A 23,243-nucleotide genomic window follows, 5' to 3' on the forward strand; every position below is an offset into this window, starting at 1 on the left:
GTAGTAATTATGGCTCCATACAGGAAGACTCAGAGAAGGAGATGAGAATGGAATGCCGGTTGGCTACATCCAGTATGCGATTCTAGTTAGTTGTTCAGAGGTGGACGAGGCGCCGTGCGCTGGAGCAATTGCAGGCAACCTTGAGAAAGACGGCGCCGGAAAGGGGAGCACTAATCCCATTTCCCTAACGCTTTACAAAGCACTTTTACATTCTAAACGCTTGAAATCCTCACAATTATGTCTGGTGGGCATTATGATCCCAATTTTATCCATGAGAAAACTGGTTCGGGGAGGTTGAACGACTTGCCCGATGGAACCATGTGATAAGTGGTGGCCCCAATATTCCCATCCAGAGGTTCTGATTCACACCTCAATACAGTCGCTATTACCCACGAAAACTCTCAGGGCGCGCCAGAGTGTCCGGGGTCCAGGGGTCCTGGACAGGGTAACAGAACCACCTTAATAACAACATCCAGGTTGTCAGCGGCTGTGTGCAAGGCAGGATGTGCAGGCTCGCCGGCCGGCTAGGGTGTGCGAAAGCTGGCACGCTGGACTTGCAGACGAATTCTGCAAGCGCTTGCGGATTAGAGAGTATCAAGGTAACTCAATTTCCTAGCATCCCCTCCCCTTCCCCCGCCTCCAGGGGGCGGGGCAACAAAGCGCGGGAAAACCGGCCTCGACTCCACCCCCTACCCCGTGCTGGGGGCGGGGAAAGGAGAACTCTTAAATGGGTAATGGACACGGGGCGGGTTTCCCCCTCCCCCATCTCCGTGCTGAGGAAGCGTTCCACAATGCCGCTTTAAGATCCCTTTGGAAATGGCCCAGGCCACGCCAGCACACTAACGTCACCTCTCCCCTACTTCCGGTCTGCAAGCCCGTCCCAGGCTTCAGGTGCCGGTGCCTTCCACACTCCAAATCCCGCCCCCGCTACAAGCCCTCCTGCAGAGGGAGGAGCAGTGGGTGACGCCATGGCCCAGGAGCTAGCCCGTGCGAGGACCCCATCCATTCAGATTATATGACGATTTAGGCAGTGGGAAAACCGCGAGGAAATGGTCAACCAGATGACGTGATGCTTTCGGTGACGTCCCATTCTGTGACTTCTGCACGGCATGACTGACATTGGGGTTTAGCTTGAGAAAACACCGCAAATGGATCAACACATCCGGGCTCCACTCGGAGCCAACGCGGTTCTCCTCAACCTGCCCAACAAATAGAAGCAGAGAGTTCTCTAAATTTGCATAAGTGAACTGCAGGCTTCAGGGATCGCGGCCAATAGGGAGTGAGGGGGCGGAGACGCACCTGGGATAGTCACCGCCTCCGGTAGGAAAGCAGGGAATCAGACTGGCTTCTTTTTAAACGACAGTGGCGGAGGCCAATCATTTTTGAGATGCACAGACGGGGCAGTGGGCCCCGGCGCAACCAATGGGAAGAAGCATCTCCAGAAGGACTAGGCTTCTTGCCCAATGAGGCTGGGAAGCCTGTGCGGAGCTGTTTCCGAGCGGCAGTACTTAAGACCAACCCAGTATGGAGCTGGGCGGGGCGCAGTACTGAACGATGGGGGTATTGACCAATGGCGAGTGCGAAAGCGGGCAGCCCAGACCTGGAACGCGAAAGGAGCTGAGGGAGGGGGAGGCTGAACGGGAGAGAAGCAGGAAGTAGCGGCGGTCGTGGGGAGGGCGGCGGCGGCGGCGGCGGCGGCAGCGACCGGAGCAGGGAAGAGACCGCCGGGTCTCGGCCCGCACGGGGAGCGGAACAAGTAAGCGTGCCTGGGGTAAATACCCGCCTTTGGCCCCGCCCCCTGGGGGGGCGGGTAAATACCCCCGCCCCTCCCCCACTTGGTCAACTACCCCCCTCGCCGCGCCGCCCCCCGGGATGGCTTCTACCGGGGCCCCGACGTCGCCTCCATTCCTTGGGGCCCGTGGGCGAAACTCCTAGCCTGTTGAAAGCACAGCCCCTAGCAGGGTAAACGTGGAGGGGGGGTCGGGGTCTCCAACTCCTGGCGCCCCCAGCCCGAGAGGCGTCCGAAGCGCGGCCCGGGGACTGGAAGCTGCGGGATGTCGCGACCTAAAATGGTGTCCGTGTCCGGGGGTGGGGGCGGGGGAACTGGGCCAGGCCGGAGCGGAGCCTGCACCCCGACTGGGCACGGGTCAGCGTCCGGGCCCGGACGGGACCCAGGCTCGTGCCCCAGGCCGCGGCGTGCTTTCCGATTCCTCCCCAGTCTCGAGAGAGCCTCGGGAGCCCTCGAGGGGAGGAGGCTGCGCTGCGCAGGGAGGGAGGGGAGGAGGTCGGAGTTGGGACGGACCCCGGCTGGAGAGCTGCGAGTCTGGCAAAAACTGTCCCCTCCCCACTTCTCTCTTTCCACGCCTACCCTGCTCCGGTGTAGTTTTGGGCCGGGAGGTGCTGCGCGGCAGCTCCCCGAGGGCCTGGCCTGGCCAAGGCCCGTTCTTCCCTTAGCACGCTGGTGAGAGCTAGAAAAGCGCGGCGCGCCTCAGTTTCCCCTCTGGCTTCTCCCATGTACACCCCGCCCCCTTTCCGCAACCCTGGACATGCTCCCCGCGCCGGTCATCGGCAGATGGCAGGGACTTAATTCCGGCCGCTGCCCAGCTTGGCGGCAGCCTAATCGCCCCCGGCCGCCGGCCCCTCGCCCTCCTCTGCGCAGCAGGCCCCGGGCCAGGGAAAGGGACGCGGAGCCCCCACCCGACCCAGGCCAGTTCACCCTCTTCCTGTTCAGCCCCTTCCTTTGGCTTTTGGGGAAGAACAGAGGGAAGGAGGGGGGCTGGAGCCCAAGAGACAGGGCGCAGCAGCCGCAGAAAGGCCTGAGCCGTGGGGCGGGGAAGCCTCTTCGGCCTTGAGCTCCGCTGCTTGATCTACTGTCTGCTCCTGGCTCTCCGATGACCTCTAAGTCACTTGGACGCCAAAGGGGGAGTTGCTTGGGGGAGGCAAGTTTGCAGATGTTTGCTCATAGTCCCCACTGATCTGTGCTCCACCAGCCCACTTTTCTGAGGGCCTGAGCGGAAGGTAGCTTTGGTCTCTCGGGGTCGGGAGGGAGCCGGCCAGGGGAGGGCCCTAGCGATCCAGCTGGGCAGAGGCAAGGGGCGGAGGGCTTTGTTTAAACCCAGATCCTGTAAATTAAGTAGAGGGGGATGAGAGGAGCACTCCCCTTTCGTTCTTCCTGTAGTTGGTACCCTCTCCCTCCACCCCCATCTTGGTCCCAGCAATGCCAGCTGCCACCTGCTGGGACTATCTCCAGTTACAGTCTAAAGGCTGGAAAGAGGTGAGAGAATTGGCCCTGGGAAATGGCTTGCCTTGTGGGCAGGGAATGTGGAGGGAAAGAGACTTACTCAGTTGCTTCTTCCTAGGTATAGAAACACTTGGAAGAAATGGGTAGGGAACACACCTGGGTTCCCCACAAGCTCTAGGCTGGCCTTCTTGTTGGTTTAGTGCCACATAAGTCTTGTGGGACTTTTTTTTTTTGTACTGGGACAGATGGGGGTTGGGTGAGAATTCCTGGGCCACTGTTGCCAAGGGAAAATGAAAAGGATGAGGAGTGTGAGTTGGGGATAAACTGGGGTGAGGAGCTCAGAGCAGAAATGACAGGGGTGAGGGGCCTGGCTTTTCCCCGTTGTGGCAGCTGTGCTGGATAAGCTCATACCCTGGAGTTTTAGCCCTGAGAGAGCAAGATGGAGAAGGAGGGAGGGAGGGAAGGAGGAGGGGTTGGCTAGGGGAGGGCCAGGCACTCTTGGGAAGGTAGGTGAGCGAGCAGCAGGTGTTTGTGACAGGAGAGGCCTAGGCTGGGGCCCTTGTGACCAGACTGCTGTTATGGTTTTCCCGTTTCTTCTTTTCGTCTCTCTCTGTTCCTGTGTCTTATTCTTTCCATCTTGGTCTCTTGGGTAACTTCCCTGAGCCCACTTCTCCCTGTTAACCAAGCTAGATCTCCAGGTGCCAGTAATGACCCCAAGTGGCCCAGACTTGAGCTTACATGACCCCTGGCTCTTGTCTCTGACCCCAACCCTAGATTTCCAGTGCTTATTCCCTCCCAACTCCTTTTCGGCCTGGCATATCCTTGTTGTCCTAGCTGTAATAATAAATCATACTCTGGGTTCTGGCTCTCACATTTATGATTCATATCATGCTCAGAACAACCCTATGATATATAGATTACTTGTCCCCTCTTTCAGACAGCAAAAGTAAGGCGGTGGAGTAACTTGCTTATACAGCAGGCCATTGATAAGGCTGGAACTAGAATCAATTCTTACATCTTGTCTTAAGTCACATGCCCCTTTGTACACATGGCCTTTCAGATCTCTGGACCCCCAGAAGATCCATGAAGAATATGAATGGATCCCATGCTGCCATGAATGAGCCCTTAAACCTAGAGCATCATGTACATCCTCCTCCTTAATAGTAGTATTGATTAATTGATTCTGTGCTGGGCACAGGAGGGGTTGAAGTGGTTTCAACTAAGATGCTCACTGAACTCCCTCCGACTCTACTCCCTTATCTCTTATCTGTATTTATTTTATTTTATTTTATTTATTTTTGGCTGCGTCAGGTCTTAGTCGCGGCATGCGGGATCTTCGTTGAGGCATGTAGTATCTTTCGTTGCGGTGCGTGGGCTGCTCTCTAGTTGTGGCACGCAGGCTCCAGGGCGCGTGGGCTCTGTAGTTGTGGTGCGCGGGTTCCAGAAAACGTGGGCTCTGCAGTTTGCGGCCTGCAGGATCTCTAGTTGAGGCATACAAGCTCAGTATTTGTGGCGCGCGGGCTTAGTTGCCCCCAGGGCATGTGGGGTCTTAGTTCCCTGACCAGGGATCAAACCCGTGTCCCCTGCGTTGGAAGGTGGATTCTTTACCGCTGGACCACCAGGGAAGTCTCTTTTATCTGTGTTTCTGAGAAGTCTCTTTTCCTTTGCTTTCTCTGTATCTTGGTGTCCTCCCTGGAATGTGCATACTACATTCCTTTCAATTTTAGGGTTTGGCAAAACAGGTGCCTCCACCAGCTCTCTAGGATTTGCCCTATGGTGGAGGTGTACCCAAGTCAGAGTGTGCGTGGGTTCTGAGAGCAGATGAATTTGGAGATCTTGAGGGAGGAGGTCCAGTGTTCCTGCTTCCAGAGGTCTCAGTTTCTCCCTCTTTTTCCTGTTTTCCTCAGGTCTGGGACCTGTTGCCATGGGGGACATGAAGACCCCTGATTTTGATGACCTGCTTGCTGCCTTTGACATCCCCGACATTGATGCAAATGAAGCCATCCACTCTGGGCCAGAAGAAAATGAGGGGCCAGGAGGCTCAGGGAAGCCAGAACCCAGTGTAGGAGGTGAATCTGGAGAAGCAACAGCAGTGGCTGCCGGGGATGGCCCTGGGTTGCCCGCCCAGGCCTCTGACCATGGCCTGCCACCGCCAGATGTCTCGGCAGTCAGCGTCATTGTCAAGAACACTGTGTGTCCTGAGCAGTCGGAGTCCCTGGCTGGGAGTTCAGGAGGGGAAGGGGCCCGGGCTGGGGGAGTGACTAAGGAAGGGTCTATGGGACCTCGTCTAATGCAAAATGGTTTTGGGGGCCCTGAGCCATCCCTTCCAGGAACCCCGCACTCTCCAGCTCCTCCCAGTGGGGGTACCTGGAAAGAAAAATCCATGGAAGGCAAAGCTCCCCTGGACCTCTTTGCTCATTTTGGGCCTGAGCCAGGGGAGCACCCCGATCCCCTTCCTCCCTCTGCGCCCTCCCCACCTCGGGAAGGGGCCATGACCCCACCTCCTTTCTCCTCTCCCTTTGAGCTGGCCCGGGAGAATGGCCCAGCCCTGCTGGCCCCTGGTTCTCCCCCACTGCTGGGGGCCTTGAAGCAGGAAGGCTGCAGCCCTCTTCATCCCCAGAGCCTACCAGGCGCAGGCTCAGGCTCTAGCCCTGAGGCCACGGGCGTCCCTGCCAGTGTCTCCCCTTCCCGGGTTGCAGGGGTGTCCTTCTTCAAGAAGTCTCCAGGGCACCAGAGCCCTCTTGCCTCCCCTAAAGTGCCCAGCTGTCAGCCCCTAAAGGAAGAAGAGGACGAGGGACCAGTGGACAAGTCTCCCCCAGGAAGTCCCCAGAGTCCCTCTAGTGGAGCCGAGGCTGCAGATGAGGACAGCAATGACTCCCCTGCCTCCTCCAGCTCCTCTAGGCCCCTCAAGGTACGGATTAAGACCATTAAAACATCCTGCGGGAATATCACAAGGACTGTAACCCGGGTCCCCTCAGACCCTGATCCCCCTGCCCCCTTGCCTGAAGGGGGCTTCCTGGCAGAGGCTAGCCTCCTGAAGCTGTCCCCCGCAACCCCGACCCCTGAGGGTCCAAAGGTGGTGAGTGTCCAGCTGGGTGATGGCACGAGGCTAAAGGGCACCGTGCTGCCCGTGGCCACCATCCAGAACGCAAGCACTGCCATGCTGATGGCAGCCAGTGTGGCCCGCAAAGCCGTGGTTCTGCCTGGAGGCACTGCCCCCAGCCCTAAGACGATGGCTAAGAATGTGCTGGGTCTAGTGCCCCAAGCGCTGCCCAAGGCTGAGGGGAGGGCAGGGCTGGGGGCTGGGGGGCAGAAGGTGAACGGTGCCTCGGTGGTGATGGTGCAGCCCTCTAAGCCGGCCACTGGGCCGGGGGCAGGGGGTGGCACCGTGATCTCACGGACCCAGTCCAGCCTGGTGGAGGCCTTCAACAAGATCCTCAACAGCAAGAACTTGCTGCCTGCCTACCGGCCAAACCTGAGTCCACCGGCTGAGGCCGGGCTGGCCCTGCCGCCCACGGGCTACCGCTGCCTCGAGTGTGGGGACGCCTTCTCGTTGGAGAAGAGCCTGGCGCGACACTATGACCGCCGGAGCATGCGCATCGAGGTCACCTGCAACCACTGCGCCCGCCGCCTAGTCTTCTTCAACAAGTGCAGCCTGCTGCTGCACGCCCGTGAGCACAAGGACAAGGGGCTCGTCATGCAGTGCTCGCACCTGGTCATGAGGCCGGTGGCCCTGGACCAGATGGTGGGGCAGCCGGACATCACGCCCCTGCTGGCTGTCCCACCTGCCCTCGGACCTCCAGCCTTGCCTGCCTTGGGCAAGGGTGACGGGGCCGTCACCTCCTCCGCCGTTACTGCAGTTGCCGCTGAGGCCCCTGTGCTGCCACTCTCAGCTGAGCCGCCTGCCGCCCCGGCCACCTCTGCTTACACCTGCTTCCGCTGCCTGGAGTGCAAGGAGCAGTGCCGGGACAAGGCCGGCATGGCTACCCACTTCCAGCAGCTCGGGCCCCCCGCCCCTGGCGCCACCAGCAATGTGAGTTACTTTTCCCAGCCCCTCCCTGGGACGGGGACAGCCAGATGCCACGAGGACAGGATCTAGGAAGGTGTGGGGACTTGGTTAGGAGAAGGAGTGGGGGACAGGCCAATCCTCACAGACTCACCTGGTTTCAACCCCCTCGACAGGTGTGCCCAACCTGCCCCATGATGCTCCCCAATCGCTGCAGCTTCAGCGCCCACCAGCGCATGCATAAGAACCGGCCTCCCCACGTCTGCCCGGAGTGTGGGGGCAACTTTCTGCAAGCCAATTTTCAGACCCACCTCCGGGAGGCCTGTCTGCATTTCTCTCGCCGCGTAGGATACAGGTGCCTCTCACCTCTCCTCCCCATAGTCTCTCAACACTTTTCCTCCTGTACTTGGTGGTCTCATGGCTCCTGGGACCAGCCTTTCAGATGGCCTCTCACGGTGGTGAGCCCCGTCTCTCCTGTTGAATCACTCAGCCCCGGTGTGTTAGCAAATGCAGCCAGAGCGCTCTCTGCCTTCCCTTCGTTCCCCACGCAGAGGGAGCAAGCGGGGCCCCCTCCGGAGCATCAGCTCTGCCTCTCTGCCTCCGCAGGCCTCCCTTGGGGAACTGGGTACTGCAGCTCCCTCCTTCCTCCACTGGCTCGTGTTCCACCGCTGATGAGCTTCTTAGGGTCCACCCAGTCCCCGAGAAGGAGTGTGGGGCTGGAGGTGGCCGTGGAGATGCCCCCAGCTCACCACGGCGCCTCCTGCTTACTCCCCAAGGTGCCCCAGCTGTGCAGTGGTGTTTGGGGGTGTGAACTCCATCAAGTCCCACATCCAGACGTCACACTGCGAGGTTTTCCACAAGTGCCCCATCTGCCCCATGGCCTTCAAGTCTGCACCCAGCGCCCACGCCCACCTCTACACCCAGCATCCCAGCTTCCACACGCAGCAGGCCAAGTGAGACCTGGGGAGGGAGCGTGAGGAGGGGCGGGTGGGGGGGCTGGGCCTCGATGGGGCAGGATGTCTGCACTGTCTTCTCCACCCGCCCAGGATGATCTACAAGTGCGCCATGTGTGACACAGTCTTCACTCACAAGCCCCTCCTCTCCTCGCACTTCGACCAGCACTTGCTGCCCCAGCGTGTCAGCGTCTTTAAGTGCCCATCTTGTCCTCTGCTTTTTGCCCAAAAAAGGACCATGCTGGAACATCTCAAGGTACAGGAGTCGAGGGACGGGGGCAGGGTGCTCCGCTGTGTTGACCGGGGACCCCTCCGGAAGTGGGAGCAGGGGAGAAGCCGGGACTCTGGCAAAGCCAGGCCCTCCCCTACACCAGCCATCCCCCCTTGTCTCCCTCTCACAGAACACCCATCAGTCTGGGCGCTCGGGGGAGGAGACTCCTGGGAAAGGGGCCGGGGGTGCCCTTCTGACCCCCAAGACTGAGCCTGAGGAGCTGGCTGTGTCTCGGGGAGGAGCAGCTGCCCCTACTGAGGAATCTTCTTCATCCTCAGAAGAGGAAGAACTGCCCAGCTCCCCTGAGCCCCCTCGCCCAACCAAACGGCCCCGGCGAGAACTGGGGAGCAAAGGCGTCAAGGGCGGGGGTGGGGGCCCTGGAGGCTGGACCTGTGGCCTTTGTCACTCCTGGTTCCCTGAGCGTGACGAGTATGTGGGCCACATGAAGAAGGAGCATGGCAAGGTGAGTGGGGTGCCCCCGGGGAGCAGGATGGGCTGGAGGGGCAGCATTGGGATTGACCTGTGTGGCAGTGGGGATGGGGTCCTGCGTGGAGCCTGGCTCTGAGACCCCCCAACCCCTGCTCTCCTAGTCAGTGAAGAAGTTTCCCTGTCGCCTGTGTGAGCGCTCCTTCTGCTCCGCCCCCAGCCTGAGGCGCCACGTCAGGGTCAATCACGAGGGTATCAAGCGAGTTTACCCATGCAGGTAACCCTTACCCCCTCACCCCCTTTCTCTTTTCTGTCCGGCAGGGTGCCCCCAACCCTGGTTCCCCAAAATACCTTCCCACCTGCCTCTTAGGTCTGAGTGGACTGACGGTTGAGGCCTCCCTCTGCTCAAGCCACGAGCCTTGGTCTTTGGGCTGTGCCGCTGGAGCCCACCCCGCCCGCTCTCCCCTTTAGGTATTGCACAGAGGGAAAACGCACCTTCAGCAGCCGCCTGATCCTGGAGAAACACGTCCAGGTCCGGCACGGCCTGCCGCTCGGGGCCCAGTCCCCTGGCCGGGGGAGCGCCCTGGCTCGGGGCCCTGGTGCCAGAGCCCAGGTAGGCGGAGGCCCACGCTGCTGCGTGAGGGCTGTGGGAGCGGGAGCCTGCGCGGTTATAGCCAAGGCCTCAGGAAGCTGGGCAGGGGTGCCAGGGACGGTGGGGGCTGACGGGGAGGCCCAGTTTCTTCACTCTCTTCTCCAGGGGCCGGGACGGAAACGCCGCCAGTCCTCTGACTCTTGCAGTGAGGAGCCTGACAGCACGACACCTCCAGCCAAGTCCCCCAGGGGCGGCCCCGCGGCGGGAGGCCACGGCCCCCTGCGCTACCGGAGCAGCAGCTCAGCGGAGCAGAGCCTCATGGTGGGGTTGAGGGTGGATGGCGGCGCCCAGCAGTGCCTCGACTGCGGCTTGTGCTTCGCCTCCCCTGGCTCCCTGAGCCGGCACCGTTTCATCAGCCACAAGAAGAAACGGGGTGTGGGGAGTGCCAGTGCCCTGGGCCTGGGGGATGGGGAGGAAGAAGCCCCCCCTCCTTCCAGGTCTGACCCAGAGGGGGGAGATTCACCCTTGCCAGCTTCTGGAGGCCCACTGACATGTAAGGTCTGTGGCAAGAGCTGCGACAGCCCTCTCAACCTCAAGACCCATTTCCGCACACATGGCATGGCGTTCATCAGGGCTCGGCAAGGGGGCAGTGGGGACAACTAGGGCCCAGGCCTGGACTCACTAGCCCCTTCCCTCTTCCTTGGGAGCCTGGGTCACTGCTGCCACCTGGTCCCTGGGCTGGGGAGTTCCATTAGAATTCATGTTTTGTTCAACTCCTCTCCCGCTAGCCCCCAAGGACAAGCTTTTGAGAATGGTAGTTATTTGAGGTCCCTGCCTTGGGTTTGGCCCTTGGGTCCTAGTAGAGTGGGTCCTCCATTCCTTTTTTCTGAGCCCAACACTAATTATTTTCTTGCTGCAGCCCCCCATGTGGGACGGGGGGTGTGGGAGGACGGGAAGGCCCAATGCTGGGGTGGTCAGGGGCACTCTCCTCAACCCCTGTGGGCACAGATGGCAGCCCTGGCCTTGCCCTAGTGCCCCCCCCCTCAGACTCCCTGGCACTCAAGCCCTCCACCCCTGCAGTGCCTTTCACTTATCTTTTTTTTTTTCCCCCAGAAATCGGGGGGGGGGGAGGGGGGTTGGTGGAGATGAGTCCTGTCAAGGGGGTCCCAGGGAGAGGAGGGGACAGGCTCTCAGGAATCCTTTATTCTTGTAGTAATAATAATACTAACAAACTGGGGGAAATGGGAAGGAGAAAACCAGACCATTAAAACTGCTCGTGGTTTAATCCCCATTCAAGCTCCTCTTTTTATGTGACTTAGACAATGTGGACGTGTCTGGGAGGGGGTGAGTGACAAAGCTGGGAAGGCCCTTCTTCAGGGAAGAGGTGGTATTGACCGAGACAGGCAGGGAAAAAGCAATCTATCTTCCACCACCTCGTTCTGTGTGGTGCCGTTTGTATCCTGGACACTGAGGCATCTGTTCACTCCCTACCCCTGAAAAAAAAATACAACTCAGAAATGACACAGATGGCTAACTAAGGACTTTATTTCAAACAAAAATTAAAAATAAAAAACAGAGCTATTTCCCTGGGTGTGGGGAAGGGATAAGGGCAAGGAATTCCCCATGGCTAGGCCAATAGCCTCAGACTGGAGGGGCTGTGATCATTCCCTTCCTCACTCCTGGGATGGGGAACCTCAGCAAGTGCAGGACCCTATGCCAAAGCCCACCTACCAAGGGGAACTCGGGCTAGGGGTCAGTCCCTGGGAGGTGACAGAGTTGGGCAGCAGCATGGCCGAAGGCCAACCACAGGATCAAGTCCTTAGTACCAAGAACCTACTCTTTTCTCCTTCCTGGGACCCAGGACACATTAAGAGGATGGCCTGCGGAAAAAACCTCTCAAACCCTAGTGAGGAGAAGAAAGGCCCCAGTGTCCCTCACATTTATCACTTCTGTTCTCTGGAGGGCAGTGAGCCCTGGAGTCTGTCAGGTGGTAATACTGACACAGCTGGCGGGGTGCAGCAGGGAAGCCCCAGCAAGTCTGGACCCCACGGCTGGTTCTCCCAACCCCCCTGGCAAGCTCTACAGTTACCACATGATCCTCTGTATTTCTTGCCTTCCATTTCCCTTGGTGGATGGCTGGGTGGGTAGGGCTTCCTGGTTTAGGGTTTCTCTGACAAGGGCCTTCCCAGGGAGGGTCCCCTGAATCCCCCACTGCTCCGGGGCCTGAGAAGGAGGATGTCACATGATGCCGTTGGTGAGGTACTGGAAGCCATCGTAGAGTTTGGTGGTGATAGACCGCATGCTGCCGTCCACCATCTGCTCCACCAGCAGCTGGAGCTGCTCCTCAGTCATGCTCATGTGGAATCTCTCCTTGAGGTTGCGGATGGTACTGGAGCCATGGAAGCAAGGAAGCTGAGAACCTGGGGGCGGCAGCAAGGGAACAGGGTCACGGATGGAAAGGAGGGAGCGGCAGTGGTAACAGCCGCCATAGCCAGTGCAGAGCCGGGGTATCTAAGGTGCCCCTTCCCTCCCACCTCAGAGAGATCCCTGACAAGTGTGGATGCGGTTCTGCTTGGGCAGAGAAGGGAGAATTGTTAGGAGGCCCTTCTTGAGCCCTTCTTTATCCCACAATCCTAAGCCCCTCTAGGTGAGGGCACGAGGGCAGAGGGCCAACACATCTCCCCCAGTAAGGGCGGAAGGAGCAGCCTTAGGACCCAGAGGGAAGGCTGGGAAGAGTCTAGGGAATGGGCCCTGAACTGGGCACTTATCTGGTTGCAGGCCTCTGCCTACGCTACGTCTGACACTCACAGATGACCTGGGCCACCGTCATCACGGGGCCAGACGGGGATGCTCCTGAGCAACGGCGACAACCTGTGGGGTGGGGGCAGGGATGGGGAGGAGGAGACTGGCAGCTCAGACCGGGTGGACACCACAGCCTTGAGGAAATGGGGACGAGGGCCCAGGGATCCTGGACAAAAGACTGTAGATGGCAAGGCCGTGAGGAAACAGCAGTGAAAGTAGATAAAGATGAGAGAGGAACCCATCTCGGCTCAGAGCAGAAGGGGTGAGTATCGGGACAGGGAAGGGGTCTGAGGAGAGGGCAATCAGAGGTCAAAGGCCAATGACTGAAAACACCTGAGCTGGTGAAGAGCTGAGCGATGGAAGTTAAACAAGGGGCGGGGAGATGAGAAGGGACCAGGAGGCTGGAGCTGGGACTGTTCTTCCCGAGTGCGCCTAGGACGTAGTTTCTGCTGCCTCGCCCTCCCACCCCCAGGACTAGCTCTGTCAGGAATCAGGAGGAATGTGCCGAAGGAGAAACAGGGCACCGGATCAGAGCTGGAAACCCTCTGGGAGGCCCCACCCCCAGTCTTGAGGTGTAATCAACTTTCTGGAGGTTCCATGCCCCAGGGCCCCAATGTAAGTGGGAATCCCGGGGCACTATGGGTACCGCCCTATCCGAACGCCTGGCTTCTCCCCAGCCCCACCTTGCTGCATGATCTCCACGATCTGCACCACCTTATCCATGTGTTTCCGGGCAGCAATCAGCCCCTGCAGCATCAGCATCTTGTAGTAGTTGAACATGTCGCCATCCAGGCCGCCCATCACCTGGGAGGAGAGGAGAGAGCTGTGTGCGCAAAGGGGCTCAGTGTCAGAACTTCCTCCCTTGGGCAAACGTGCCAAACTCCGTTACTTCCCCAACTCTTATCAGGCAGGAAGCCTCCCAGGACATCCAACCTCACCCTGACTTATTGCCATATCTGTTCTGTTTGTCCCCATTTGGGGGGAGCCCATCAGCTCCCCATCCCACGACAGAAAGAACACAGTGAGGCAACTCTCCTTCCTGACTCACGTCTACAAACTCTGTGGTCAGCTTAAAGGCTGATGTCTCAAAGCCCAGGTTTCGGGGTGAGCTGGACAGGATGAAGCCAAAGTCGATGTGGATGATGTGGCCTTCTGCGTCCAACAGGATATTCCCATTGTGTCTGAGGAGGGGGCAGAGGAGAGGAAGAGGCAGTAGTAAGTCCCACTGAGGTGGGAGCTTCAAGCTGCAACACACTGGCCACGTGACACCAGGCGAGGGCCCTGCCACATTTCCTGCTGCCTATAACTCTGGGTCCAACCTCCTAGAACCCAAAGCTAGCAATGAGAAGAAAGGAAATCAGAAAAGTAAACTGCTAACAAAGCCTGTGGGATCTCATTTGCTATCATTAAGAGCTTAATAAAATAGGTTAAGATTATCCAAATTTCCCAGTAATTGTGATTCTAAGCACCCAAGCCAATCCCAATCTAGCAGAGAACTGGGAAGCTAGGAAAGAAGGCCTCTGCGCTCCAACCAGCTGTTACAGAGGCCAAGCCCTTGGCTTAGGGGGAGGCCTCCAGTCACAACTTAATTACCTGTGTTCTGTTTGTAATTCCTATCGGCCCATTGCATATCAGAAGCCCCACCCCACCGGAAGGGAGCAGAGATCCCAGGCTGAGTGGAGTTTAAATGTGAAATAGTGTGGGGCTTCGAGGAGTCAGTTTTAACTATCTGGTAAAACCACTTATGTAAAAAAATTCTCAGGAGGCAATTCCTACAGGCTAGCTGCTGGAAGAACAGTTAAAGGGAGATAAATCCTAGGTCTCTGTGATTCCCACATGAATGGCCAGTCGAAAGAGGAACAATTAACATGCAAAGCATGTGAGGCCTGGCCCATAACAGACCTCCTCAGTGTCAACAGAGGCTTTGTTAGGCTAAGAGCTCACGGTCTGAGGCCACCTTCTCTGGGGTTGGTCTGACTGGCCAAAAGACAGGGGACAGAGGGAGAACCCAGTCCCACCCGAGTCCTCCCCCTCTGGGAAAGCATGACAAATTTAGCAACACACACAATCTTGAAAGCCAGAAAGTTCTAGATGTCCTAGTCCAGCCTCTCATTTTACAGGTGAGAGGTGAGGAAACAGAGGCCCTGAGAGGAAAACTGACTTACTTGGCCAAGGTCCCAGGCCAGTGAGAGGCAGTTTCTCTCTCTCCTTAAGTGCTGGAGTTAGCTCCAGCCGCAAAGCTACGGGGGACTCATTCTGAAGCAGTTAAGGAGACCTTCAACTGCTTCCAGCTTGGGGCCCCCTTCACTGCTGCCACTTCTCTCCAGTGGATGAGTCCATTCATGACTTGCCTACATCTACTCTTTTTTGAGTTATGAAAGGTTTACCAGTTGCCTGTCCCCCTCTCCCCCTTTTAAAGGATGGACTCCCATCTTCCAAATATATTAGTCTCCTAAGGAAAAGCCCAGAGGCCTGACTAGCACCTGCTTCCCTGCCTCCACTTACTCAACCCAGGGGTTCAGGCTCCAGACTCTCTGGGCCCTGGGTTCCAAATGCTGACTCTTTAGGGACAGTCTAAAGCTTGCAACCAGATTCCTTATAAATAATGACATTTCCCTCAGTCCTCAAATGCAAAGCCTCTGCTGGCTTTATCTGTAAGGCTGGCAGGGTGGAAGGAGCACAGGTTCTGAAAGTTCCCTGACCCTTACTTATTTCCCTCCTGAGGAAACACCTGTCTGACAGCATTTTCATCTGGTTTCAGTATAAGAATGTCAGGCCAAACAGGCCCGTGAAAAGATGCTCAACATTGCTAATTATTAGAGAAATGCAAATCAAAACCAAAATAAGGTAACACCTCATACCAGTCAGAATGGCCATCATTAAAAAGTCTACAAATAATAAATGCTGGAGAGGGTGTGGAGAAAAGGGAATGTAAATTGGTGGAGCCACTATGGAAAACAGTACGGAGGTTCCTTAAAAAACTAAAATTAGGACTTCCCTGGTGGCACAGTGGTTAAGAATCCGCCTGCCAAAGCAGGGGACACGGGTTCAATCCCTGGTCCAGGAAGATCCCACATGCCCTGGAGCAACTAAGCCCATGTGCCACAACTACTGACCCTGCATGCCACAACTACTGAGCCTGTGTGCCACAATTACTGAAGTCCGCACACCCCAGAGCCCGTGTTCCACATCAAAGAGAAGCCACCACAATGAGAAGCACGTGCACTGCAGCAAAGAGTAGCCCCCACTCACCACAACTAGAGAAAGCCCGTGTGCAGCAAAGAAGACCCAACACAGCCAAAAATAAGTAAATAAAAAATAAAATAAAATAAAATAAAACTATAAAAAAAAACCCCTAAAATTAGAGTTATCATATGATTCAGCAATCCCCCTCCTGGGCTGTATCCGGAAAAGACAAAAACTCTAATTCTGCCTGCCAATGCTGGGGACACGGGTTCGTGCCCTGGTCTGGGAAGATCCCACATGCCGCGGAGCAACTGGGCCCGTGAGCCGCAATTACTGAGCCTGCGCGTCTGTAGCCTGTGCTCTGCAACAAGAGAGGCCGCGATAGTGAGAGGCCCGCGCACCACGATGAAGAGTGGCCCCCACTTGCCACAACTAGAGAAAGCCCTCGCACAGAAACGAAGACCCAACACAGCCATAAATAAATAAAAATAAAAATAAAAATTATAAAAAAAAAAAAAAAGAAAAGATACATGCACTGGACTTCCCTGGTGGTGCAGTGGTTAAGAATCTGCCTGCCAATGCAGGGGACATGGGTTCAAGCCCTGGTCCGGGAAGATCCCACATGCCGCGGAGCAACTAAGCCCATGCGCCACAACTACTGAGCCTGAGCTCTAGAGCTGGTGAGCCACAACTACTGAAGCTCACATGCCTAGACGCCGTGCTCCACAATAAGAGAAGCCACTGCAATGAGAAGCCCACGCACTGCAACGAAGAGTAGCCCCCGCTCGCAGCAACTAGAGAAAGCCCACGCTCAGCAACGAAGGCCCAATGCAGCCGAAAATAAATTAATTAATTAATTAAAAGGAAAAAAAAAAAGACACATGCACCTCAATGTTCACTGCAGCATTATTTACAATAGCCAAGGCAAGGAAGCAACCTAAATGTCCATCAACAGATCAATGGATAAATAAGATGTGGTGTGTATGTGTGTATGTATACACACACACACACACACACACACACACACAATGGAATATTACTCAGCCACAAAAAAGAACGAAATAATGCCATTTGCAGCAACAGGGATGGACCTAGAGATCATCATACTAAATGAAGTAAGTCAGACAGAAAGACAAATATTATGTGGTATCACTTCTATGTGGAATCTAAAAAACTAATACAAATGAACTTATCACAAAACAGAAACAGACTCACAGACACAGAAAACAAATTTATGATTACCAAAGGGGAAGGGGGCGATAAATTAGGAGTATGGGATTAACAGATACACACTACCATACATAAAATAAACAGGGGCTTCCCTGGTGGTGCAGTGGTTAAGAATCCGCCTGCCAATGCAGGGGATACATGTTCGAGCCCTGGTCTGGGAAGATCCCACATGCCGTGGAAGCAACTAAGCCTGTTTGCCCCAACTACTGAGCCTGCGCTCTAGAGCCTGCGTGCCACAACTACTGAGCCCGCGTGCCACAACTACTGAAGCCCACGCACCTAGAGCCTGTGCTCCGCAACAAGAGAAACCACCGCAATGAGAAGCCCACACACCGCAGTGAAGAGTAGCCCCTGCTCGCTGCAACTAAAAGAAAGCCCGCGCGCAGCAGTGAGGACCCAATGCAGCCAAATAATAAAATAAATAAATAAATTTAAAAAAAAATAAAATAAAATAAACAGCAAGGATTTACTGTATAGCACCAGGAAGTGTAGTCAATATCTTTTATAAACCTATAATGGAAAAGAATCTGAAAAAGAATATATGTGTATGTGTGTGTGTGTGTGTGTGTGTGTGTATACCTGAATCACTTTGCTATACACCTGAAACTAACACAATATTGCAAATCAACTATACTTCAATTAAAAAAAAAAAAAAGAATGTTAGGCCATCATGGGCACTTAATAGATGCTAGATTTCTGATAAGCGGCTCTGTTTAGCTGATCTTAATGTGCTGCCATATCACTGGAAGCACAGGCCACTGAATTAGTGCCTTCCCAGGACAGCTGCCCTATGCCCTCGGAGAGGCACAACTCACAGGAGCATTCTAGGTATTGACCCTGAGTCACTATCTGGAGACAGTCTTAAAAAGCAGAGCCTCGGGCTTCCCTGGTGGCACAGTGGTTGAGAATCTGCCTGCCAATGCAGGGGACACGGGTTCGAGCCCTGGTCTGGGAAGATCCCACATGCTGAGGAGCAACTGGGCCCGTGAGCCACAACCACTGAGCCTGCGCGTCTCTAGCCTGTGCTTCGCAACAAGAGAGGCCACGATAGTGAGAGGCCCATGCACCGCGATGAAGAGTGGCCCCCGCTCGCCGTAACTAGAGGAAGCCCTTGCACAGAAACGAAGACCCAACACAGCCAAAAATAAATAAATAAATAAATAAATAATATTTAAAAAAAAAAAAAAAAAAAAAGCAGAGCCTCAAGGGTGTAATTATCTTTGTACGGTATGTTGTTCATCTATATGCGAAGTTGAGCTTCATAAAGGTCACATGATATCGAGAGAAATGACAGCTCTGGGCAAAACAACAGATACTTAAGAGTTTGGAAATCATATGTTGGAACAAGGAGGAGCGTTTAGGGCTGGGGGTTTCAACTCTGTGTCCACCACGTCTCTCACATCCATCTGCTCCTTTCTGCCGTCAGTCACCACCACTGCCCTCAGGCCAGGCCTCATTACCTCTAGCTTCACTGCAAAGGCCCACTTACATCCAACCTCACCCACAGTGCCAAAGGGCACATTCACTCAACACAGACTGGATCATGGCATTCCCTCTGCCTGCAGAATAAAACTCCTCAGCCTCATAAGAAGGCCCCACTAATCTGGCCTCAACTTATCTGACGTCACTGCTACTACTGTGCCACGCAGTGTGGCCCAAGCTTTAATCACCTCGAGCGGTTTCCTCTGCCTGGGACATCCTTCCCCCACAGCTTTCTCTGTCCTCATTCCCATTCGTCCTTCAAGACCCTGCTTGCTCAAACCCTTGCTCCTCGCATAAATCCTTCACGTCTTTGGCCCTTACCCTGGTACTTGTCAGTCTGCCTCCTAGCCTTAATGGCACATGAACGTGTCTGTCTCTGCTTAAAATATGTTGTTTGTTTCATCTTTACATTTTGGCAATGGAAGGTCGTGATGAATAAATGAAGGGACAGAGGGAACCCTGAAGAAAAGGTTAGGACGAGGGACAGGAATTAACCTACCTGTCCTTGACTTGCAGCAGGTAGCAGACCAAGCAGTAGCCAGCACAACTCTGCACAAAATTGCGCTGGGCACTGAGGAATGCCTCAGTAGTGTAACTGCCATGCTCCTGCAGGAAGTAATCGAGCAAGGAGAGCTGTGACTGTTTCTTCACCTGGTGGATAGACACAGCATTGACCACTGGTTCAATCATGCCACTGTCGGCCGAAATCACAAGAATCTTGTATGGCTTGATCCACAGGGGTACTCGCTCCTGTTCCCAAATGGACTGTGAGGAAACACAGAGGCATTGTGACTCTCTAAATGGGGGGAGGAGGCTAAATTCCCCTCTGTCCCCAACCTTGGACAGTTCCCATCTTTAGTGGCTTTGAATTCTAGGCCACCAAGTGAGTAAAACCCCCGATCCCACTGAGAACCAGGAAGTTTTGAACGGAGTCCAGGGTCTGACAAGACACAGGTGGCATGTGGGAAAAGGTATCTCATAGAGATGTCCAAAAACGGGAGGGAGAAGAGGAAACCTCGCTGTCACCTCCCAAGCTGGGTGAGTGGGAGCTATTAACCCAAGTTGAAAGAACAGGGAAAAAGACCAAAAAGGATTTAGGGTCAGAGAAAGTTTCTCCAGAAAATGAAAATATTTATATAAAGAACTGATTAAACAGGTGAAGTTGCTTGTAGGCAACTAACCTGGGGGTCAGGGATTGACATCTCAGCCCACTGCAACCCACTTGCTGCAAATCAGTTGGGAGTTCCGATCAGTGATCAGAACAGGTGCCAGTCACAAAAGGGCCACAAGAGGTCGCTGTGGAGCTGCTCCCGGGGCTGTACTTCCTGGTAGGAGCACCAGCTTAGATTACCGTATATCCAACTTAGACCTGGGCAGGAAGATGGTCCCCAGCAGAGCTCCCTGCAGAAGGACCTGAGTGATCACCTCAGGTGGCCTGCAGATGGGCTGAGTTTCCCTTCTTTCTCCCTCCCTTCTCTTACCTGCAGTTGCTTCAACACCTGGAAGGCCAGCAGCTCCTGCCGAAGGTCATCCCCACACTTGACAATGACTGACAGGAGCCGCCAATTGGGGAGATGGCCATAGGGGGAGCCCTCTCTAATGCGCCTGTGAAGAGAAGCAAAAAGATGTCAAAGGGTGATGCCAGGTTGAGGACAGAGACACGGCTTCTATCAAAAATCCAAATCAAACTCCTCACAAGGTAAGGACTCAGACCGCCTGGGGGCCTGATGGATTTTGCGGTGGGTGGTGGGCTGAGAGACAATATGGATGGTGGACCCCACCCAACTCACCGCACTTTCTCCTGCCAGGGCTCTTTGAGAGCAACTGCAGAAGGGTCTTCTGGGTCTCGTTTGAAGGCTGTGGGGGTGTGAGCCAGCTGCTCCGAAAGGCGCCGTCTAGCAGGAAGAAACTATATCATTTGCTTGGAGGAGTTACCCCAGATCCTCATGTCCCTGTCTATGCCAGCATTTCCTGCACTGTTTTCTTGATTCTGGGCACACAGAGATAGAAACCTGGGCTGAGAGAGACTCATGGAAGGAAACACACCACTGATATCTTTTTGCTAACCTGGTGGTTTGTAATCATGTTCAATGCAGATTACCAGGCCCTGCCCATTCTCCTACCAAGATTCTGCATTCAGAACAGGTGTGGCTCCCGCATCTGCATTTCCAACAAGATCTCCTCCCTCTCCCTGGATTCTGACATGTGTGTCCTCAGACCCACTCTGGGAAACGCTGTTGTAATTCTTTCCTCTGGTGCTTTCATTCCTTTGGAGTCCTTTTAAAATTTAACTTCTTTCTGTAGTAGCCCAGTAATTTCTCAACCCACACCTTCAACGCCTCAAGTTTGGTGGCCTCAGGACAAGGACAGAGTAAGGAGAGAGAAGAGAGAAAGATACAGGCTGACAGACAGGAAGGGGACAAAGAGATAGGCAGTGCCTAAGAGAGGGATGAAAAATGACGGGCAACATGGTCTGGCCATACCGGATGTCACCTGCTGCAATGAACACAGGCTCCTTGCTCTCTTGGCTGGTGATGCTGTCCACGGAGAACTGGGAGATGTTGTCACAGCTGTTGGTGTGCACTTCAGGGAGCTGGGGAGAGCAGGGGACTGCAGGTCAGAAGCGCTGAGCACAGGGGTTGCCTCTTTCACCTCCTCCTCAGATCACCCTGTGTGCTGCCATCTCCACGACACGATCAGTCCTCCCTTCCAAACCCTGCTCCAAAAAGCCTCCCCTGGTTACGCACCATCCTGACCACTTGGACCCCAAACTGCCTAGGCCACCCCCCCTACCCCGCACACAGATCCTCTAGCAGTGTTTTTCAATGTGTCAACTACCTGCATCAGAATTACCTGGAATGCTGCTAAAACGCAGATCCCAAACCCCACCATCAATCTGAATTAGAATTACTGGGAATGGGATCTGGAAGTCTGAATTTCTAACAAGTTCTCCAGAAGACTTCTAATGCACTCAAGTTTGCAAACCACTGCCATGACCATCACAGAAAGCTGAATTTTCAGCCTTATATTGAGAGCTCCCCAAGGCCAGGGATGCATTCTCCCTTAGGGTCCAGAACAGAACCTCTCCAGGCTAGGTTCCTCTGAGCATTTCTTCAACCTAAGTCATTCAGTCTTATCTCCCCATCTCTCTCTAACTATAAAATACTCTACCAGACCCCAAGGTCCATATCAAGTCCCTTCTTTACTCTTTCCTTTGTACAAGTGCATTTCTCCTTAACCCCATTGATCACTTACTGCACATTGCCTTGTTGTGTATCTTATACATAGATTTTTTTCTTAAATGTCTGCATCCAGTCTCCCCATTTGGACTGTAAGCTCAAGTACAGAGAGTCTGCCTTTTCACAAAGTGAAATCTGGTTGTGCTACAGCTCTAATAAAATCCTGCTCTGGATCCCTACAACCCCAGAACAAAATCCAGGTTTCTTTCCACAGTTTACAGGATCCTTCTTACAATCTGGCCCATGACGGCCTCTCCAGCCTCATTCTTCACCACCTCGTCATCTCACAACCACACATCACAGCCACACAAAATTTCTTTCTATTCTTAAAAGGGGCCAAGCTCTCTCATGTCTTCCAGTCTTTGCACTTGCTGTCTCCCCTGCCTGGAATACTCTGTACAGCTAATTCCTACCTACCTTCAGGCCTCAGCTGAGATATTATTTCCTCCAGGAAATCTTTTGGGGCATGTCCAACCCCAAGTCTGGAATAAGTGCTACCTCCACCCTCAGGTGCTCCCATGACACCCCATCCTCTCCAGCACAACCTGGATCACACCACACTACATCTACCTGCTGACTGGCCTCGTTCTCTCTCCTATTAGCTCATAAGCCCCTTGCAGGCAGGGGCCAAGCCTTGTTTACTAGCACACAGCACTCAGGGCTGGCACAAAGAAGGCCCTCCATAAACATTCCTTGAATGAATGAATGTATGACTGTTTCTTCTCTGCGTTCCTAAGACAACTTTATATCGCAGGTGTTCAATATATATTTTGATTAAATTTTTCACACTCCCCTGGGCTTAGAAGTTCCTTCTTACAGTAGGCCTAAATTCTTCTTGCAGGAAAACGAGCTCCACCTGAATCTGTTCCAGACTAGAGCTGTTCAGAGCTGTCCCCTCTCACACCTGTCACTACCTACGGCACTCATTTGGGTACTTGCTTCAGCCTGTCTCAGGGTGTGCTGTGTTGTCTCAAAGACATTGAAAGTTCCAGAACAGGTGCTGTGCCCTTGGAGCTCCCTCACCTCCACCTGCAGCTCGCCTATGTCATCCACCGACCAGGCCTCATCATCGTTGTCATAGTTGGGCACAGTGCTGAAGCTGCCTGCCCGCTGCTCGTGGGTGATGCCGCATTCAGGCAGGTTCTCTACCGACCGGGTGCTACGAATTCGGTTCTCCGGGATCCGGGCGGGGACGTTGGTGGTGTCGAAGTTTTCACATTCGAGGACTTCCACATAGATCAGGTAGGGAGCCTGGGGGTAAGTGAGAACAGTATTTGCAACTTACCTCCACCACTGTTCCCCCCAAACCTCAACTCTGCTAACACGGTTCTTCCTGCTGCCCACTCCTGCTCCAACCTGAATCCATCAGTCCCCTGGCACCAGGAATGCCATATTTAGGGCAGGAACTTATCCTATGGGTGCTGCTACTTTGTGAGCTCCAATTCTTAGCGTCTTTCAGTTCTCTCCTTAATCAAAAACATACCTGAGGTGTTACCCTCTTCAGCCATGGCTGAAATACTGTAAAATACTAGTTTTTTCCCTGGAAATAGTGCTTCTTAAATGTTGGTTTGCAGGAGAACCACCTGGGGTGCATGTTGAAAACTGACTTACTTGGGGCCCAACCCAAATCTAGTAACTCAGCCTGGGGCTGGAGCCCAGGAATCTGCATTTTTAAAAAGGTGTCCACCTTCCCCAGGTGGTTGTACTACAAGAGGTGTCCCCCAAACTGAACAGGACACAGTCTTGTAAAGCAGTGGTCCACACACTATTCTGCTTATGTACTTCCTAAAAGTATTCTGAAAAATCATGTATCCC

The 23,243-nt window shown here is 54.6% G+C and overlaps 2 protein-coding genes across 11 annotated transcripts in view; one reads left to right on the plus strand and one right to left on the minus strand.

The window, feature by feature from the left end:
• Positions 1–1,588: 1,588 nt before the first annotated feature.
• Positions 1,589–10,780, plus strand: ZNF687 (zinc finger protein 687). 5 transcript variants are annotated; one of them, XM_036849679.1, is made up of 9 exons: positions 1,590–1,771; positions 5,149–7,274; positions 7,424–7,602; positions 8,024–8,200; positions 8,294–8,456; positions 8,602–8,934; positions 9,062–9,174; positions 9,369–9,510; positions 9,655–10,780. In XM_036849679.1, the coding sequence occupies exons 2-9, from the start codon at positions 5,166–5,168 to the stop codon at positions 10,150–10,152; spliced, it is 3,714 nt and encodes a 1,237-aa protein (XP_036705574.1). In that variant the 5' UTR covers positions 1,590–1,771; positions 5,149–5,165; the 3' UTR covers positions 10,153–10,780. The 5 variants fall into 5 exon arrangements, with proteins under 5 accessions (XP_036705590.1, XP_036705574.1, XP_036705567.1 ...); XM_036849672.1 differs by having other exon boundaries at positions 1,591–1,756; XM_036849686.1 differs by lacking the exon at positions 1,590–1,771 and adding an exon at positions 1,858–1,962.
• Positions 10,781–11,014: 234 nt separating this feature from the next.
• PI4KB (phosphatidylinositol 4-kinase beta) overlaps positions 11,015–23,243 on the minus strand; it is a 29,550-nt gene continuing 17,321 nt past the window's right edge. For 4 of the 6 annotated variants that reach the window (XM_036849703.1, XM_036849706.1, XM_036849711.1 and 1 more), the window contains 8 exons: positions 22,452–22,679; positions 20,673–20,782; positions 19,980–20,084; positions 19,671–19,794; positions 18,689–18,954; positions 13,340–13,472; positions 12,975–13,095; positions 11,017–11,909 (listed from right to left, as the gene is read on the minus strand). In XM_036849703.1, coding sequence (XP_036705598.1) covers positions 11,728–11,909; positions 12,975–13,095; positions 13,340–13,472; positions 18,689–18,954; positions 19,671–19,794; positions 19,980–20,084; positions 20,673–20,782; positions 22,452–22,679 — 1,269 coding nt within the window. In that variant the 3' untranslated portion in view covers positions 11,017–11,727. Of the gene's footprint in view, positions 11,910–12,974; positions 13,115–13,339; positions 13,473–18,688; positions 18,955–19,670; positions 19,795–19,979; positions 20,085–20,672; positions 20,783–22,451; positions 22,680–23,243 lie in introns of all 6 variants that reach the window. The other 2 variants (XM_036849713.1, XM_036849717.1) reach the window with 2 other exon arrangements.

This window comes from Balaenoptera musculus, chromosome 1, assembly GCF_009873245.2.
Source record: "Balaenoptera musculus isolate JJ_BM4_2016_0621 chromosome 1, mBalMus1.pri.v3, whole genome shotgun sequence".
Taxonomy (NCBI): Eukaryota; Metazoa; Chordata; class Mammalia; order Artiodactyla; family Balaenopteridae; genus Balaenoptera; species Balaenoptera musculus.